Source organism: Gopherus evgoodei, chromosome 4 (assembly GCF_007399415.2).
Source record: "Gopherus evgoodei ecotype Sinaloan lineage chromosome 4, rGopEvg1_v1.p, whole genome shotgun sequence".
NCBI lineage: Eukaryota > Metazoa > Chordata > Testudines > Testudinidae > Gopherus > Gopherus evgoodei.
The window spans coordinates 132,364,511-132,384,254 of record NC_044325.1 but is presented as its reverse complement, the minus strand read 5'-3'; the positions used below and the strand labels follow the sequence as shown (position 1 = coordinate 132,384,254).

At 56.3% G+C, this 19,744-nt stretch overlaps 1 protein-coding gene across 5 annotated transcripts in view; it reads left to right on the top strand.

Moving 5' to 3' along the window:
* KIF21B (kinesin family member 21B) overlaps positions 1-19,744 on the top strand; it is a 79,011-nt gene that overhangs the window by 31,248 nt on the left and 28,019 nt on the right. For all 5 annotated transcript variants that reach the window (XM_030561127.1, XM_030561125.1, XM_030561126.1 and 2 more), the window contains exons 2-14: positions 4,079-4,301; positions 4,680-4,862; positions 9,374-9,523; positions 11,262-11,396; positions 11,618-11,773; positions 12,193-12,308; positions 13,074-13,269; positions 15,511-15,700; positions 15,856-15,919; positions 16,815-17,036; positions 17,484-17,559; positions 18,248-18,347; positions 18,814-19,005. In XM_030561127.1, the coding sequence (XP_030416987.1) occupies positions 4,079-4,301; positions 4,680-4,862; positions 9,374-9,523; positions 11,262-11,396; positions 11,618-11,773; positions 12,193-12,308; positions 13,074-13,269; positions 15,511-15,700; positions 15,856-15,919; positions 16,815-17,036; positions 17,484-17,559; positions 18,248-18,347; positions 18,814-19,005 (2,003 nt within the window). The remainder of the gene's footprint in view (positions 1-4,078; positions 4,302-4,679; positions 4,863-9,373; positions 9,524-11,261; positions 11,397-11,617; positions 11,774-12,192; positions 12,309-13,073; positions 13,270-15,510; positions 15,701-15,855; positions 15,920-16,814; positions 17,037-17,483; positions 17,560-18,247; positions 18,348-18,813; positions 19,006-19,744) is intronic.

Genomic DNA, 19,744 nt, shown 5'->3' with positions numbered 1-19,744 from the left:
GTTACCAGCCATTAGAAAGGTGACAACTCTACTATCACTATAGGGCCTCTATCATGACTTGTACCTCTAGGCACTCCTAGAACTTCACTCTTAGCTGACACCAGGCATTAGCCTGAGGCAGGACTCTGAGTGGTTGGGTATCTGGTGGGATCAGGTTGGAAGACTCAGCCAGAAATACCTTGCCTAGCTCAGACCCTCTGGCTCTGCTCATTGGTCTAAGCATGGGCCCTGCAATGCTGTGGGCCCTGTCTGCCTCCCTTAGCACAGAAGCAAAACAGCAAACAGCAGGCAGGGTGCCAGCTCTCCCAGCTGTACGGGGTGGCATAAGGAAGCAGGGCAGGGGAGGGGGAGAGCAGGGTGCTACTGGGCATTAGGGTAAAAGCCAAAGCATTTAACAGTAGCTTCTTGTGACTCTGAGGGGAGAGATCTCGGGGAGGGTGCAGCTGGCCATGCAAAGTTGCAGTTGGCCAGAACATTCAGAAGAGCCCGGCAGCCCCAGCTGGGGCTAGCTATTCCTGCTGCTCCCATTGTGATACTCACAACCAGGCTTTCACACAAGCTGTGCCTGTCGGGTGCTGGTTGAAAACTACCCATTCTTCTTGCAAGAAATATTTTAAAATTTTTTCCTCCTTCCGCCTCCCTCCACAAGAAACAATGAAAATGTTGACCAAAAAATGTTTTTCTGGTCAAAAACAAAGTGCTGTGTTTTACACGCACACGCACACAGCCCTTCCACTCCCATCGTTTTTGTCAAAAAGCCATTATTTTTTTTGTCCAAGGGGACAGGGAAGGAAACATCTTTGGGGAGAAGAAACCTGAGCGGCCCCAGTGCTGAGCCCTTCTGAAAATCTGAACCTTGCTGTGGTTGCTGAGCTCTGCCTGGAAATTCTGGCCCAAAGGGCCCAGTTGAGCCTTGTGCTGTTTGATTCTGTTTGTAGGCTTTAAACAAAGTTCCAGCCTGGTAAACCTTGAGAAAAGCCCCCACGTAGTGAGATTTTTGTGCTGCCGTAATCTGACATCCCTTTCCATCCTTCAGTGACACACAAACTGTCCACAGAGGATTCTTTCCCAGGTGTCTGGCTGGTGGGTCTTGCCCACATGCTCAGGGTCTAGCTGGTCGCCAGATTTGGGGTCCAGAGGGAATTTTCCCCAGGTCAGATTGGCAGAGACCCTGGGGGGTGGGGGGGTTCACCTTCCTCTGCGGCACGGGCAGGTTTTAACTAGTGTAAATAATGGGTTCTCTAACTTCAAGTCTTTAAACCATGATTTCAGGACTTCAGTAACTCAGCCAATGATTAGGGGTCTGCTACAGGAGTGGGTGTGTGAGGTTTTACAGCCTGGGATGTGCCGGAGGCCAGATGAGATGATCAAGATGGCCCCTTCTGGCCTTAAAGTCTCAGTCTATAACACCTAACTCTTACCCAGTGTCTTTCATCCAGAGATTTCAAAGAGCTTTACAAAGTATCTGATGTAATTATCTCTGCTTTACAGATGGGAAAACTGAGGCACAGTGGCCATACAGGATTTGCTTCGCCCATGGCTAAAGTACACTAAACAGTAGCTGAGGGTAATATTGTATGCTATTTGATAAGCCCCACTTAGTGAGAGGGAGGTGGTGGTGGTATTAAGCATGTGGTCTGTTCTACCGGCTTCCATGGTTTAAAGGAATTAATATAAGTATTTATAAAATGGCCAATGCAGGAAGTTGTTTTGTCATTAAGTCTCCAAAAAGAGTTTTTATCAGAGTGTTTGGTGTCATGTTGTTTTTTCTCCCTGATTCTTTCCAGGCAAGCCAGCTTCAGAGCTGCCAGGCTGATCCCCTGAAAATAGTAGACTTTTTAAAATCTCAGTGAAAGCAGCTGTCTTACCAAGCAAAGCTGCAGCTCATTTTGTTAGCAGTACATTTCTATTCGTTGATTCCCATGTAGTGGCAGGATTTTAGGTGTGTGTGTGTGTGTGTGTGTGTGTGTGTAATTACTCCTAATGGATCTGATTTGGGTTGTGCGGATGCTGGGCTGACGCTGATGACCTGTGAGCTACAGAGGTCAGACTGGCTCATGGTCTCTTCTGGCCTTCAGCGCCGTGATTTAGAAGGTAATCTACTGAAAAGACCCTTAGCGGAGCTTTTACCTTCCTGGCTCAGACTAGGTTGGTTTTCATCTCTGGCTTCCCCAGTCTCGCTCCCGTGGGGTCTGTATTGTCCCTTTCCCTTGTCTGTTTTGATCAGCAATATTCAGATTACCACAGGGTTTATTTTTAATGACTGATTTGGGGCAAAAAATGTTTAAGCCTCGAATTTGTACGATGGGAAACTGCATCAAGGGAGCTTTCAATGATGTGGATTGAATGTGTGCGCTGCAGTTGTCTCTCTGCAGTGAGTCTAGCAGCTGGGCGCTGACAGCAGGTGAATTCAGACTGGAAATAGAGCCCAGGTTTGTGTGTTTGTTTGACCAGTGAGGGTTAGTAGACACCAGAGCCACTTACCCAGGGCTGTGGTGGATGCCCCATCCCTTGAAGCTTTGAAATCAAGAACGTGCATCTCTAATGCATCTGCTTTAGCTCACCAGCATGTCACGGGATTGATTCCGAAGTTACTGGGGCAAGCCTGTGTTATGCCGGAAATGAGACTGCATGGTCAGAATGGTCCCTCCTGGCCTTGAAATCTAAGAGTTTTTATAAACAACATTTTAAATGAGTGCATGCGTTCTTCTAGATCCCTGAAGCGGGTGTGCAGTTTGGGGCTGTGCGCAGATGTACGGGACTACCTACCTATGCCTTGCAGATAGAGGATCTGCATGTCTAAACCTCGCTTTACCTGTCCTAGTAGTTTGTAGGTGCCTAGGTCATCCAAACTCCTATTCCAGTTAGGAGACTGATGCACCGACTGCCATAAAGCAGCAGCTGGAACCCCTACGTATCTAATGGGGGGAGGGGTTGCAAGCAGTCAAGGAGGGGGAGAGAGGTCTGGAAGGAGAGAGAATCCACCCGAGGGCCCAAGCTGCCCCTGAGAACAGTCTTTAGGGACCATCCAGCATCTTCTAACCTGACCCACTTATGCAAATGAAAATGGGAGCTCGTCAACACAAACTTTGAATAGCAGCCATGGATTTGGGGTGCCTCTGCTTCTGGGGGCCCAGCCTGAGACACAGTGGGCCATGTTCCCACCCCGAAGGTTTGAGCACAGCTGAAGTTAGTGGGAGCTGCAGGACAGTCAGTACCTCTGGGAATTGGGCCCCAATTGTCTCAAAATGGGCTCCCCAGAAAGAGAAGCCTCCAGAATCCAAGGCCAGTGCAGAGAACATGGGTCTAGCTCTTTCTAGTAAAATATGAGGCGAAGGCAGGAGAAAAGCATCTGACTAGGCCAGGGAGCCGTTAATAAATAGGAAAGGTGCTTCTGAGACTTCTGTTAGCCTTTGGCAGGGCCATGTTTCCTTGTGCTTGTCTGTCAGCAGCCGCCTGTGGTATCTTGTCTCACAACTGATCATCAGCTCTTTGGGGCAGGGACCCTCTTCTTGTTCTGTGTTTTGTACAGCACCTGGCGCCGGGGGGTCATGATCCATAACTTGGGCTCTTATGAGCTACTGCACGACAAATAATAATAAGGAACTATTTGTGCAATAGCAGAAGGGTATTTTCCATAAACTTTCCCCACAATTTACGGTGTGTATATTGGGACCCACCAATATCACTTGCTACGGGCCAAGCAACCATCACATGGGAATTGCTGTCAGTAGCTACTGACGGGGGGTTTTGAACCAGCAACACTGAGGTGACAGTAACACCATGGTCCCTACCCTTTGTGTGGTCTCTAATTATCTCACTGCATCAATCACAAGAGTCGGGGGGCCACCCTGACCAAATTCCAGCTGTCTTTCTAAAGCCTGCATCCTGCAGGTTCATCTGGGTGTGGTGTTCCTGTTCCAGACTGTTACTTTGTGTGGTTAAGCAGCTGCTGCCAGGTTGCAGCCCAAAAGTGGCTGCATTTCACTGGTGGGCAAGGTGATCTCCCTTGATGCAGGGTGCTCTGGGAGAGGGAAGATCATTGTGTCCTCAGTTGTCTTTCTTCTCCCGCTGGCAGGATCCGTCCCCAGCTGTCAAAGGAGAAGATTGAGGGATGCCACATCTGCACTTCAGTGACTTCTGGGGAGCCCCAGGTGCTGCTGGGAAAGGACAAGGCATTCACCTATGACTTTGTGTTCGACCTGGACACGTGGCAGGAGCGGATCTACACCACCTGCGTCAGCAAACTCATCGAGGGCTGCTTTGAAGGCTACAATGCCACCGTGCTGGCGTATGGCCAGGTACTGGCTGTCCCCGTCCTGTGTCTCGGCAGTAAACCTGGGCAGTTGCACTGAAGCCAGGCTCGGTTGTTAGCAGTTGTGGGCTATCCGGCTGGGCACAGAGTGCTGCGCCAGCAAAGCCATGCAGGAAGGTGCTTGGCTGGGCCTGCAGGTCGGAGTTGAGGCTTGTTGGTGAGGTGCAGGAGCAGAGGCCCAGGGCTGGAATATTGGGGAGACTGTGGGTTGGGATTTTGGGGCATCAACAGAGCTGTTGGGGGAATAGTCTGGGAGAGGCGGCTGCAGGTTGGGTTTGACAGCCCAGGGCTGGAGATGCAGGGGGCTGCTCTTAGGCCGATGCACCCTGGGGTTGTCTAAGTGCTCGTCCTGTGCCCCTTTTAGACCGGAGCTGGGAAGACTTACACCATGGGCACTGGCTTTGACACGCACATCTCGGAGGAGGAGCACGGGATCATCCCACGGGCCATCTCCCACCTCTTCAGCGGCATCGAGCAACGCAAACGGGAGGCGCAGGAGCGTGGCACAGCCGTGCCGGAGTTCAAAGTCAGCGCCCAGTTCCTGGAGGTGGGTGTGAGCGAGCGGGGAGCAAGCTGGAGCCCAGGAGTGTGAGGAGCTGCCGTTCCCACACCCCGGAACAGGGCATGGGTGGGGGTGTCTGTCCTGGTGACTGCAAGCCACAGCTGCTCATGCACTACTGCAGAGGGGCACGTGCTGGGGGCCCTACATAAAACGGTGCTGACTGCTTATGTTCTGGCTTCTCTGGGAGGCAGTGGTGCTGGTTATCTGTGCCCCCTCTGTGTCTGCGGGGCTGGCTCCACTGCCGTCTGCGTACTCTGCACCCACATGCCAGCAACCAGATTTGGGCCAAAGTCCAGTGGCTAGACAAAGAATGCAGGTTTTCCAGCCTTCCCCAATTCAGGGGCTAAGCAGAAATTCTGTGGTGCCTTCCACCCCATCAGGCTTCAGGCTTTCTCATCACCCTGAAAGTAACATACTGGCCCTTCCCACCTCTTTGCCCTGTTTCTCAGTCTCCAGAGCCTGATTTTAGCACGTTCCTATCATTATCCAAACCTTTCCTATTGCGCCTTTCATCTAGTATGATCCCATCATGCCTTGTGGACTGTGTGTACTTCGTGATCGCTTCAGCTCTTACCCACATGCAGCTATTTCAGGGGTGGAATGTGGAAAAAACCAAATGCAGCATCAGTTAGCAGTTCAGGACAGGAATGGGTTTAGAATGACTTCTCTGGATGAATGCAGGGAGGCTGTATATCTAGCCCCACTGTTCTGACAAAGTTTCTGTTTTGGTGATGCCCCAAACGCATGTGGAAAAGCCAGGAGATCTTTAAAGGATTGGCTTTGCATTTTGCTTTCAGATCATGTTGATAGAGAAATGTGTGCTGTGGTATAATAGATCCAGACTATGCCACCCTTCTGTTTAGTGACTAGAGCTAGGTGAGGGAGATTTTTGTGAAATCACGGAAAACCACTGTGACATTGTTTTGCCAAATCACTTTTGTGTAATTGCATGGAATCCTGAAACTTGAGCTCTTTTGTAGAATGTGCAAAATCTCAAGTGATCTGAAAACTATTTCCACTCCAACATAGAAATGCCTCCCCTGTTGGAAAAGTACAGAGGAGAAAGCATCTGCTGTAAGGCTATATAGCCTAGAAAGGACTGAAAGACAGGGAGCAGGGAGGTCCTGAGTTCTAATCCCACTTCTGACACAGTGCTCTCAACGATCCTTGAATATCTATCCCTTCAGAGGTGTTTTTTCTTGGGCTTCAACACCTTCATGAATTAGATAAATACCAATGGTCCATTTTACAATGGAGGTACAGATAGTGACCAGCCAAAGATCAGGCAAGCCTGGGTCTGAACCAGAAGTGGATTGCACATCTCCAGGTGATCAGGCCCAAATCACTAGAGCACAGAGTTCCCACTGGAAAGTCTCTGAGCTCCATTTTCTCCATCTGTGCAAAGAGTTGAGACCCGTATGACTTCAGACTCCTGTACCTGGCTGGGTGAGTTATCCCAATAGGAAACCTTCCCGGCTTCCATGACACCCTCCTCATCTCTTCTGCCCCAGATCTGAAGAAGCCAGAAGCGTGACCATGTTCCCAAGGATCTCTAGCCTTGGCAGGGCTCTGGCTCTGCCCTGAGCGCCAATGAGCTGGCATGGAAGCAGGATGCAGGAGAACTTCCTGCTCATTGGCACCTCCTTTGAAATCCCTTTGTCAGGGCGAGGCTATTCTGAGTGGTGAACCCTGCTTGTCATTCAGTACAGTGGGGAGTGCCCTCCGCCAGCAGTGTTGTGTGACTGCCCAGCCCCGGGCATGAGCTATAGGATCAGACACAAGTGCTGCAGTGAAGCCTGTGAGAACCCGTCTCCCCCTCCTATAGCATCTTCCCCAGAGCCAGCCAGTCCTGCTTGTGAATGCCACAGGGTGCTGGGACTCCACTGCATAAGTCGCCAAAGGAGATCTCGCTGTTGGGAAAACCTCCTGCTATTCAGCCTACGTTTCCCTTTGCTCGATCCCTTTCCTCCCAGCGACTCCCCCTTTTGGGAACACCCTGTTAGAGTTTATGGGCTGGGGTAACTCCAGTGACTTCAGTGAAGCTATGTCTGAGGCTCTGGCCCCACTGCACTGGCAGGTGGAGAATTTGTGCGAGCTTGGCTAACGCCATGGCTGCCATGGGGTGGCCAGTGGACCCTTTACATGGACTGAACCATCCCGCCGAGGCTAAGAGGAGCTACATCTGAAAACCCTTCTCCTTGGCCTTGCTGCAGCTCTGTAGGTTCAGCACCAGAAGCCGTCCAGTCTGAAGGCCAGGCTGGCAGATGCTAGCTTCTTGGCTATAGAGAAGTTTTGACAAAGCCCAGAGGCTGCTTGGGTGACAGCAGAGACTCCAGCACTGCAAGGGTTAATGACACTGGCAGTGCTGGAGCTGGGGGTTGCCTGCTGAGTTTATTGTGTCCTGTCTGTTTTCCGGTCAGGATATTTTTTGCCTGTTAAATAACTTCAGAGGCTTAGATGTCTGGGCTTCTGGAGCCTCCAGTCCCAGCATGAGGCAGGAGTTTCCTCCAGACAAACCCCTCTGGTCTATTTCAGAGTCATCCGTTTGTATTCCCCAGTGGGCTGTGCCCAGCCTTGCTCGGTCCAGGCGATCTGCAGAATCACGGTGACTGTGAAGGCCCTAGTGTAGCAGAGCTCAGGCTTTACCGTCACATCATCTAGACCCAGCTGGTATCTAGCACTTTGCCTCAGGAGAGCTCAAGGTGCTTTACAAAGGATCTGCAGCTCGTCTAGCACCACAAGCAGTGAGGCCCCAACCCAGCTTCCTTCTGGGACTTCAGCGCACCATCCACCCTGTAATGATACACTGGATTCCCATCTCTTACGCAAATGGGCAGGTCCCAGCCTGTGCCACCCAAAGAACTGCCAGCCAGCTGGGCAAAGGAATTGGGAGGCCAGGCACACCCACCACCCCAGGGCAGGGTCCCATCTGCAGGTGGTGGCTGGGGAAGGGGGACGCCCAGGTCACATCACCTATTCCTCGTGTACGGTCACTGCCTGGATCAGCCCTATGGCAGGATTTCGGAGACCTGGGTTTTTCCTCCCTGCTCTGCTCTGCACGCCTAGGATAACTCTGGGCACGTCCCTTGGTCTCTCTGGCCTCCGTTCCCCATCTGTACAATGAGGCGTGAGGGTAAAAATGATAGATTGTGAGATGCTTGCATACTAGGGTAAAGGGGGACCTGGTAAATATCGTAGATGGGGTGAAGCCTGTCCGTTCTATGCTGCTCTGCCAAGGAAGAGCCCCTGCATAGCCCCTCTGTGGACCTGAGCCCACCTGTTCTCCTGCCCTGTAGTGACTGGGATGGTCTCAATGCACCTGCCCTGCCATTCTTGCCCCTTCCCCCCCCTTAGCCACTGGCACTAAATCCTTTCCTCCTCCTCCTGATCAGTGCTTGCCCCTTCCACGCTGTGCCCACTCGCGGCAGGGGAGCAGGAGCTGGGCTGGCGATACACAGCTTGCTTGCGAAGCTAATCCAGGGCGAGGTGCACAATTGGCTCTGGCTTCCCTGCCTTTGAGGAGCTCCCGGCTCAGAGCCTTGATTAAGCCCTTTCTCCACCAGGGCAGGTCAATCCATCAGTGACACCCTCCCACCCCCATGGGCCAGGCCTGACTTGCTAGGCTCTGGACAATTACCCTGCCCGGACTCTAGTCCCAGATAACTAGGGGCACAGCAGGGTCCCCGGACGTATGGGCAGTGACAGGGGGAGCACCGGGTGCAGTGAGCTGGCTCCTTGGCCTCCTGTCTGCTCTCTGCGAGCTTTTAAGCAGAGAGCAAGGCCTAGTGGGCACGGTCTGGAGCTAGGACGCCTGAGTTCTTTCTATTCCTGGTTCTGCCACTGGCTTGGTGCATGGCCTTGGGGAACTCACTGCTCCAATCTGTGCCCTTAGCTAGGGATCATCGGGGCACCATGCTGGCATTGTGCTGCTCTGTGTGTGCTGGGCAGGGGAGGCCTCAAGGAGGAAGGACCCAAGAGGCATTGGGGGGAGGTCGGGGTACCTGGAGGAGAGGTGGGGAGGGACGACCCAGGAGGCATAGAATCATAGAATATCAGGGTTGGAAGGGAGCTCAGGAGGTCATCTAGTCCAACCCCCTGCTCAAAGCAGGACCAATCCCCAGACAAATTTTTGCCCCAGATCCCTAAATGGCCCCCTCAAGGATTGAGCTCACAACCCTGGGTTTTAGCTGGCCAATGCTCAAAGCATTGAGCTATCCCTCCCCTCTCCACTGGGGAGAGGTCGGGGTTACCTGAAGGAGAGGTGGAGGGGGAACGAGAGGGCATATGGGGGAGATTGGGGGTACCTGGAGGTGGGGGGGGGACCCAAGAGGCATATGGGGGAGGTAGGGGTTACCTGGAGGGAGCAAAGAGGCTGTCTAAGCACAACCCCTGTGCACCCCGCAGTGGCGGGAGGTTATTTGTGAAGCCCCATACCAGGCTTTGCAGCAAGCTCTGGGCCGCCCAGTTACTCGCTACCCTTTCTCCCTCCCCGGCAGCTCTACAACGAGGAGATCCTGGACCTGTTCGACAGCGCTCGGGATCCCGACTCCCGCCACCGCAAGTCCAACATCAAAATCCACGAGGACGCCAGCGGAAGCATCTACACCACGGGCGTCACCTCCCGTCTCATCAGCTCCCAGGATGAGGTGGGCGATGCCCAGGGCCTGGCTGCTGCGAGTGGTCAGCTGCTCGGAATTGCCAGAGAGCAGGCAGGGGCAGCATGGAGGGGCCGGGTGCTGTGAGGGGCAGAGCCCCCCAGTGATGACAAGGGGGGTCGGGTGCTAGCGTGCCACAGCCCCAGGGCAGCAGCTCTCCTGCAGGCTCTCCTAGCCAGCCCTGGGAGGCTCTGGCTGCTGCTGCCCTGGGACAGACACACTCAGGGTGTGGCATTGACATATGGCCAGTTGACGTGCCCCTGGGTGGCATGAGGGCACTGCACCAGGATGCCAAGCTCTTTGGATTTTCCTGCAGCGGTTTCGTGGCACGACTGTCCCAAAGCTGGTCTGAGTAGGGCAGAGGGGGATGGACTGTGAATGGATTTTCCCTTCCCCCACCCCCCCGCAACTGCTCTACTAGCCTCCCCTTCTCCCCCCCCCCCCCCCCGAAGGGGAATTGTCACCCTCCTGATCCCAGCCCCCTTTGCAGCAAGAGGGGAGCCCAGCTTGGACAGAGTTAACTCTCTCATTGCCCCAGAGAGGAAGCGTTTTAAATCCACTCCCCACTCCTTTAATCTGTGTGCTTGGATCCTTCCTTCTCTCCAGGCCCCCGCTCCTGCCCTCTGTGCCATGTGGTGCAGGGCCTAGCGAGAGCGGTCCCGCTGGCATCCTCAGTGCCCACGTGCTCATTCCGTTACCCAAAGGCTGGCGTCTGGGCTCTATGCCCAGCCCTCCCATGCCCCTTTGGTACCTGTCTCCCATGGGAGCAGCGTCCTGGGGCGAAGGGCGGTGGGAACACTGCCCCCATCCTGTAGCTCCGGGGCAAGGGAATCTCTCGCCCAGCGGGTAGTACGAGCCTTTAGTTAACCAGGCATCGCTGCAGGAGGCTCTGGTCCCGGGGGAAATGAGTCAGGCCCAAAGGCGGGACTGTGAGCGTGTGACGCTGGGACGCATCTCTACCGCTGCGTCAAGCGGGTATCTTCTGGCAAAAGCACATGGAGGGGATTGGGCCTGGAGAAGCCCCTGCCCTGTGCATTGTGTCTGTGAGCAGGAATGTCTCCCAGCCGGCTGGGGATAGCAGAAACAACCCTCAGGACCTGGAGGTCAAAACCCTCCTCTGCTGCCTCCAGGCACTTTGTGTGCAGCAGAGAGCATGGGGGCAGCATGGACCAGTGCTTAGGACTCTGGGCTGGGCCCTGGGAGAGCTGGGTTGTTACCCACCAGGCCACTTGCTGTGATGTAACCTTTGCAAGCCCCTTCTCTGCCAGCTGCGCGGGGCTGGGGTTCTCTCACTGCATTTGTACAGCACCTAGCACATCACGCCCTCAATCTGTAGAGTGTCACATTACACGCCACAGCTGTGCATGGGTGGGTTCCCAGTCCCTGCTCTGAGCACACAGACCCCGAGTTAGCCTCCACCCTGGTCTCTTGCCTGGGGTTTGGCTTTCCTGGTAACTCATGAGCGGGACTGTTCCAGGGTCTCCCTGTAGCACCTGCTCCCTTGTTCCCTGTGGCCATGGGAGACGCTCCCCAGTGCGGGGCCCTGGCACCCGGGCCGGGATGTTTCGGCAGGAGAGCCTGCATGCCATGCAGGGCCTCAGCTGCCCCCATCCCAGGGTGACTATGACACATTGACCTAGGGTGCCCTCCCCACTTTGGCATCTCCCCCCCCCGCCCTCCCGCCAGGCTTGGGTGGAAATTTCTTTGAATCCTTTCCTTGTTGTTGCAGCTGATCCAGTGCCTGAAGCAGGGAGCTCTGTCCCGCACAACCGCCAGCACCCAGATGAATGTCCAGAGCTCCCGCTCCCACGCCATCTTCACCATCCACCTGTGCCAAATGAGAGTCTCTGCCCAGCCCGACCTGGTGAGACTGTGTGAGAGGGTCAAGGGAGTGCCCTTCGCCCCACAGCACAGCAAGCATGAGCCGCTGTCAGGCTAGTTCCTACGACTCCCTGCCACGTGCTGGCTGTCAGCACAGCCGCAGTGGGATGCTCAGAGGGGGCGGGTTGGAAGCTATCATAGCAGACGGATAATGCCCCGTTCCCCTGAGGGAGGTGCTGACGCTGCGATGTGTCTGCTTGCCAGGTGACTGGCCTTCCAGAGGGATCCCAGGCCACCAGCGAGTATGAGACCCTCACCGCCAAGTTCCACTTCGTCGACCTGGCCGGCTCGGAGAGGCTGAAGCGGACGGGAGCTACGGGCGAGAGAGCCAAGGAGGGCATCTCCATCAACTGCGGCCTGGTAGGCTCTTAGCGAGCGGAGGAGATGGGGACAGGCTGCAGTGGATATAAAGGGGCTGCGGGACACAGACAGACCTTGCCTGGCTCACTAGCTCCCAGACTGAGCCGCCATGGGTCATCACTAGGGGTTGCGCAGTGGACTTGGTGATGAGGGACCAGGCCACTAGCTGCACTACCCAGCGCTGTCCCCAGTATGGGTAGATTCCTGGATCTGGGGGCTCGGGAATAACGTGGAGGCAGGAGAGGTGCAGCACATTGTCTGGCTGATATAGCTGCACTGGCTGGCTGTTAGCGCATCTGGTCCAGAGACCCCCGCTCCCTGGAGAGAGGTGGCTCCGATCACCCTGAGCTTTGTATTCAGCGGGGAAGGGCCCTCCCCAGCACGGGGGGAGAACTCAGTTCCTTCCGTTTTGTTGGCAGCTGGCATTGGGAAACGTCATAAGCGCCCTTGGAGACCAGAGCAAGAAAGCGGTGCACGTACCCTACCGAGACTCCAAACTGACCCGGCTCCTACAGGACTCCCTTGGGGGGAACAGGTAACAGGCACCCAGAGCCAGAACATGGGGTCACTCAGCAGGTGTCAACTTCAGCTGGGTGTGCATGACCCAGAATGGAAGAGCTGTGCCCTCGCTGGGGCTATGGTCTGCATCCTGGGAGTGTCACATGCGGGAGGTGGGGGATTTCTGAGTAACAGGAGGGCTGGTCGGACTCAGGGATGGATCTGAAGTGCTGTGTGGGTTTCCTAGGGTGGCGTGTTGCCGAGGGTCTGGTGGCATCTCCATGGTGACTTTTTTCCAATGTAATTATCTTGGTCCTGGGCCCCAGACGCAATTAGGCAGCTTTCGCGGAATTAGCTCTTGCAAAATGCGTCTGAGCCCTTCGTGATCCAGGACTTGGCAGCCGAGTTCCCAGCACGGGATTGCTCTAATCCCTCCCCTCTTCCTGTCTCAGTGATGCCCTGAATGCCCTACCGTGGGCTGACTGGGGTCATGACTCCCGGAACACCACTTTGTAATGAGCAGAGGAGGCCACCCAGGATTCTCTTTGCCAGCATGACGCAGGCTACTGCCTGAGCCACGTTCCCAGCCTGTGCCGGCCCAGGGTGGAAGGGGCCCAAGGCAGGGCCCAGATGCTGATCACACCCCGGTTATAAAGTAAATAAAGGTCAAAGGGGTGTGTGGCTGGAGCTGGCAATGGGCACCCATGTGCCAGTGTTGGAACTGGCTGATCTGATGTGGCCCAGGTGCTGTGTTGTTTGATGGCAGCTCTGACTGACCCCGCTGGCTCTCCGTCCTCCCTAGCCAAACCATCATGATTGCCTGCATCAGCCCCTCTGACCGGGACTTCATGGAGACCTTGAACACGCTCAAGTATGCCAACCGGGCTCGCAACATCAAGAACAAAGTGGTGGTGAACCAGGACAAAACCAGCCAGCAGATCAGTGCCCTGCGGGCCGAGATCGCCCGCCTCCAGATGGAGCTCATGGAGTACAAGGCGGTAAGGGGCAACTGATTGGGCAAAGCCTTGCAGGTGTTTGGCCAACTCGGGTCACCGGCGCAGATTGAACCCAGGACCTTCCACACCAGCCCCTGCCACTTGGGCTAACGGAGTAATTCTGCTATCTGGGTTTGTGGTAGGCTGTTGTGGTTGCTTGGGCTGGCTGCAAGAGGGAGATCTACTTGCATATACAAAGCCTGGGTATGACCTGGACTCCTCGCTGTCACGGGTTCAAATCCCAGCTGCAGCAGTACAGCCTCGAATGGCGTGGGGAAAGTATTCCTGCCTCCCCTGCACGGATATGACCCTATGCTGTGTGTACAGCCTTGGCCAGCACCCTGCCCTCCTGGGTGCGGTGTACACTGTGGCACTGGGCTCCACCCCAGAGATGGCTGTGTTTCAGTGGCGCTGTAGTTTGCTGGTAGGAGGCAAGGGACAATGGCGAGGTAGGCTGTTAAAGGGCTGTATATCATGTATGAACAGGGAGAAGGCTTCAGGGTATCTTCCGGAGTTGGGAAGGCACCTCCTGCTTTATATCCCTGTCCTGTGTGCCATATCAGACATCCTGCTTCATGCTGAGCTTGTCTGGACTGGTTTCCCATGAGCATCAGCCCTTAGGCAGCCAGAGGTTGCTATTGAGCTGAGTCATGTATCTCCCCAGCCTGAGAGGAAGGATGGCCCCATGGTCATGGCACTGGCCTGGGACTTGGGAGCCCTGCGTTCAAGTCCTTGCTCTGCCACAGACTCCCCATGTGACTTTGGGCAACTCACTTAGCCCCTGGGCCTCAATCCCCATCTGCCCAGTGGGGGTCAGAGCACTGCCCTGCCCCCTGGGGTGCATGAGGGTAAATGCATTAAACTGGGAGGTGCTCAGTTCCTGCTGTCATGGGGCTCAGATCAGTACCTTACCAGGGTAAAAGGCACTTACAGCATGTCAGCTGCTCCGTTTCTGCCATCCCCTGAGCACGGCCTTCTCACGGGCACGCCTGCCATATTTTGAGTCTCCGCCTTTTCCCTGCTCCTCTTGCTGTGACCCATCTTTAAGGTGATCATATTTCCCAATGGGAAAACTGAACATCCTGTGGGGCTGGCCTGAGCCCCTCTTCCTCCTTCCCTCCCCCCTCACGGGGCTGGCTCAAGCCACTCGCCTGAGTCCCTCCCCCCCACATGGGGCTGGCCTGAGCCACTCACCTGTGCAGAGAGTAGGCAGGGCTGAGGTGAGCAGCAAAGCACATTCTGGATAGGGCAACTGTATTTCCCAAAGTCTGGGGCTAGTGTCACTGCTCACCTGAGCCCTGCTTGCCTCCCACTGGATCCCGGCCTCCCCCCACTGCGTGGGGCTGCTCCCCCCACGCTCCTCTGCACCCCACTTTCTTGACAAAAGTGAGTGTGTGTCTGTCCCATTTGCCCTTGGAGACAAATACCCACTTTTGCCAAAAAAGCCAGGACGCCTGGGACATGGCTTAAAAAAGGGACTTGTCCTAGCCAGAATGGGACGTAGGGTCACCCTACCCATCTTCCTCAGTGTGGTGTTGTCACAGAGTCCCCGGGCGATGCTCTGGAACTGCTCCCCACAAAGCCAGTCAGGACTCTGGGGAGCCTCCTCTCCCTCGGAGCGACTGTTTTCAGGGCAAGAAGTTCACACGTCTTCACCTCCTGGGTCTCTCCTTGGAGCATTTAGCATCCTCTGCCCCTCCATGCACTTCCCACAGCGAGCCCGCCCTGGCGGGCTCCTGGGGAAGCCACAGGGTCCTGCACCCCCACTTCGCAGTCAGACGTGACTCTCAGCCAGCCAGTAAAGCAGAAGGTTTATTTAGACCACAGGAACACAGGTTTTACAGGCACAGATAACAGGATCCTCCCTAGTTAGGTCCATCTTGGGGTCCCAGGAGCACCACAGCCCCCTTGGGGGGGGTCAGAGCCCTGTCCAAGCTTCCCTCCATTCCCCAGCCACCTCTTGAAACTTCTCTCACCCTCCAGCCTTTTGTCCAGCTTCCCGGGCAGAGGTGTCACCTGGCCTCTCCCCCTTCCTGGGTTCTCACACTACATGCTTACATATTCTCTCTACAGCCAGTCTCTCATCCCCCAATACAGATCGTCCTTCCTCAGCATTCACAGACTGCAGTAAGAACAGTCCCAGTTCGTCACAGGTGCCATTGAGCGTGTGGCTGGCTGGGTTCGGCCAGCGTTGACGAACGCTGCGGCTTTGCCCTCTCTGCATCTCCCTTTCTCTCCCCGCAGGGCAAGCGCGTGATCGGGGAGGATGGTGCCGAGGGCTACAGTGACTTGTTCCAGGAGAACACCATGCTCCAAAAGGAGAACGCCACCTTGCGCATGAGGGTGAAGGCCATGCAGGAGGCTATTGATGCCATCAACAGCCGGGTCACCCACCTGATGAGCCAGGAGGCCAATTTGATACTGGCCAAGGCAGGTGAGGATGGGCACCTCCGGAGGACATGTGAGGTGGGGAGTACGGATCAGTGCCACGTAAATTACAGCCAGAGCTCAGGTCCAGGGGCAGCTGAGTGGCAACCCAGCTGCTAGGTGTTTCTGATCTAGTCCATGATCCTAATTCTGTCCCTCCAGGTGATGGCGACGAGGCCATTGGCGCCCTGATCCAGAACTACATCCGGGAGATCGAGGAGCTCAGGTGGGTGTGAGCTGTGTTCTCCCCTTCCACCCATCTGGGGGGCCGCGTGTTGCGTGCAGCTTGAGAGGACCTGCAAAGCGGCAGCACAGGCTAGTGGGGCGGATGCTGACCTGGGGTTCTGGAGGCCCAGATTCCCTCTGGTTCTGCTGCTCTCCGGATGGGTGACTGGTGCCATGGGCACTGGGTTCAAATAGCAGGCCGGTATCACAGCTCTGCCATGACCTTGGGTGACCTTGACAAGTCACTTCCCCTCTCTTTGGCCTGACATGACCATTTAGATTGTCAGCGCTTTGGGGCAGCGCCCGTCTCACAGGTGCATGCAGCACCCGGCACAACGGGGCCCTGATCCCGTCTCTCTCAGTGCTGCTGAAATGTAAATAAAAGCCCCACATTCGAGAGGGAAATGTCTCCATCCTGTAGGGTGTCGTGTCCGGCCCTCGTGCTCCCAAGCCTTCTCTGGAGCCTTGGCTGATCCAGACTTAAATGCCTCCCAGGGGTATATTGAAATGCTGCTCGTAAGTGTGGGTTTCGTGCTGGAGAAACTGATAGCCCTGGAGACAGGGAATCCTCTCGCTCGTTCTGGGCCAGATTGTCAGCTGGTGTAAAATGAGCCTTATCCCACTGTGGTCGGTGGAGCAATGCTGATTTACCCCCCTCCTGCTGAGATGGTTAATGGTGGCCATGCCAGCTTTCCTCCCCTGCAATGTCCTTCTGCAGCAGAGCCTTGAGCCCCTTTGACCGAGCTGAGCGAGGGCAGTTGGGGTTCCAGACACACACACTCCTGGTCACCCCTCCTTGGAGGTTGAGGAGGGAAGGGGTGTCTTTTCCCCTGGGGTGTTTGGACATCTGCCCAGGGTGGCTGAACTCAGTAACCAAAAGCCCCTCTGGTCCCCAGGACAAAGCTCTTGGAGAGCGAAGCCATGAATGAGTCACTCCGCCGGAGTCTGTCACGGGTCTCCTCCAGGCCCCCGTACTCCCTGGGCTTGTCTCCAGGCCCGAGCCTGGGAGCACTCAGCAGCCCCATGGTCTCCATGGAGGCAGAGGCTTCTGAAGTCCTTCGGCGGGCCAAGCAGGACCTGGAGCGGCTGAAGAAGGAGACCAGGCAGCGGAGGAAGAGGTGATGGCCAACTCCCTGGCTGGGGGGGAGGGGGGCTGTTCTGGGTGCTCCCACCCCTGGCTCTTCATTATTATGGCAGGACTATAGTTATTGGGGTGCCCACTTCTCCCTTGGCTTCCAGCCCTGGCACCCTCCACCCCCATCAGCCCTCCTGGTCCAGACATCCTGCTCCCTCCTCCCCCATCCCTAGGAGAAGCCAAAGCCATACAGCAGAGAATCAGGACTCCTGGGTTCTTTTCTCCGCTCTGCCTCTGACGTGCCACATGACCTTGGGTGAGTCCCTTCCCCTCCTTGTGCCTCAGTCTCCCCATCTGGTAACACTGCCTGGCCCATCTCTCTGGAGGGCAGTGAAGCTGGGTTCCTGAAGGGCTCTGAGATGGAAGGGTGTTGGGAACTGTGTGCCAGGGCTCCCCTGTCACCGGGGCTCATTCCTTCTCTTCCTGGCAGCCCAGAGAAGGAGGCCTTTAAGAAGAGGCCAAAGCTGCAGCAGGAGAATGGGGAGGAGACGGACGAGAACGAGGAGGTGAGGGAGGCTTCCCCTGTGGAGTGCGGGGGTGGGAGCCCGATCGCTAGCCAGAATGCCAACAGCCTTCTCTGTGCCTTGCCAGTGCTTAGGGCAGCTGTGTCTCGCCGTGCCCCTGGGAGGTGGGACAAAGCCCAGCCTGTCCGTGGGGGACGCAGGAGCTCCAGGGGGCAGAGGCAGGGTCCATGACCACCCCCCATAGGGCAGCCAGTCTGCTGCTGTTTGGCCCCGCCTAGGTGTGGAGAATGGGGGCAGGGCATGGGCTGAGGATGGCGGGCAAGACAGTCCCTTCTGCCCCCTAGCAGTGCCCTGTGCCATCTGACACACTGGCAACAGCAGGGCAACTAGCCGCAGGCCTTTCTGCTCAGCTGGGCTTTGTCCCATGAACCGTGTCCCCTCTGCCCCAGCCGTCCCAGAGATTCTCATCAGGCCCTTCATTTTCAGCTGCCATTTCGGGAGGGGGAGCTCCCCAGACATGGCCCCCTCCCTTTGCACACAGGGATCAGCCCTGCCCCTGGCCCCGAGTCAAACGTCCTCTCTCCTGCCTCTGCCTGGCGCTGGTTTCCGAGGCAATCGCTTTAATTCACCCACGTCTGGGGGTGGCGGATGGGGAGAGGCCTGAGCCCCTGGGACGATAGAGGGGCTGAAGGCTCCTGATCTCTACCCTAACCCTGCGCTTGTTTCCCAGGAGGAGGAGGAGCGGGAGGAGAGTGGCTGTGAGGATGAGGACGAGGATTCGGGCAGCGAGGAGAGCCTGGTGGACTCAGACTCCGATGCGGAGGAGAAGGGTAACTCGGAGGGCACAGCATCCGGCTCTGTGCTCGGGCTGGGGACATCTGCAGTGACTCAAGGCTGTGTCCCTTTTGGGGAAGCGGCAGGGGGCTACAGTGGGCCTGTAGGGTGAGCTGGGCAGGTCTTGGCTGGAGGTGCACGAGGTGCCAGTCAGGTGCTGAGGTGGGCTGGCTCAGGTGGTGCTCAATGGCACAGGCCTGGCTCCAAAGCTCTGCCCCTTCCTCCTCAGCCCCCGGCATTTGCTTCCGGGGTCCCTGGCTGGGCTAAGACGGCAGGAGCGAGATGCCATCCCCTCTGAGTCCTGCCTCGTCTGCCTCCTTTCCTCTGCAATACTAGAGTCCATAGGGGCCCTGTGAGCCAGGCACTGCCCCTCCTCTCTCCAAGCCTGCCCAGGGCTGCCTAGCTCTCTCCTCCTGACCTCCCTGGGGCTGCCTGGCTAACTGACTCTCCCCCTACCTCTAGTGGTGAATTTCCAGGCTGACCTGGCCGACCTGACCTGCGAGATCGAGATCAAGCAGAAGCTGATTGACGAGCTGGAGAATAGCCAGCGGCGCCTGCAGACGCTCAAGCACCAGTATGAGGAGAAGCTAATCCTGCTGCAGAACAAGATCCGTGACACCCAGCTGGAGAGGGACCGGGTGCTGCAGAACCTAAGTACGGGCAGTGCCCCCTCCATCCCCTGGCTTATCCCACCGCACGGGCCCTCTGAGCCAGCTCTGGCAGAGGAAACCTGCGGTTCTTCCAGTGCCCAATGAGGCCGAAACTGGCCACTGCCCCCGGCATTCCATGCCCCTCTTGCAGTCCCCAGCGATTACCGGTGGCTGCTCAGTGTCTGGCTTCCTAGCTCCTGGGATTGATTCCTCTCCATGGTCCCTGGCAGCTCAGCTGTGTGCCAGTTGTCCTGCCTCTTGATCAGGGCTGGGCCTGGTGACCCCGTGACCTCCCAGCTGCACAGTGTGCAGTGTGTGGGTGTAGGGCTGTGTAAAGTTCCTTCCCTCGGAGGAGTTCCAAGCTCTGACACGCATTAATGAGCTCTGCTCCCTTGCAAGATAGGCCCAGGCAAAGAGGTAAAGCCACCTGGCATCTGTGACCAAGCTCCCAGCTGCTCCCGACTTCTTCCCAGTGAGGAAACTGTGGCTCCCCAATGCAGGAGCAGCAACTTAGCCTGCCCATGCGGAGAGCTCCATCTCCAGGGCTTTTCAGTCCTGGGCATCTTCCCCGAGGGGGTCAGCTGATGCTATAACTGAGGCTTTAATGACTGAGACACCTGCTCCCAGCTGAGTCCCACCAAACTCATCTCAGCAGCATCCCCCTCTGGTGTGAACAGCAGTGGCTGCCTGGAGGAGAACAGTGTACACCCAGTCCCTGGAGCGGCACGGTCCCTGGCACTGGT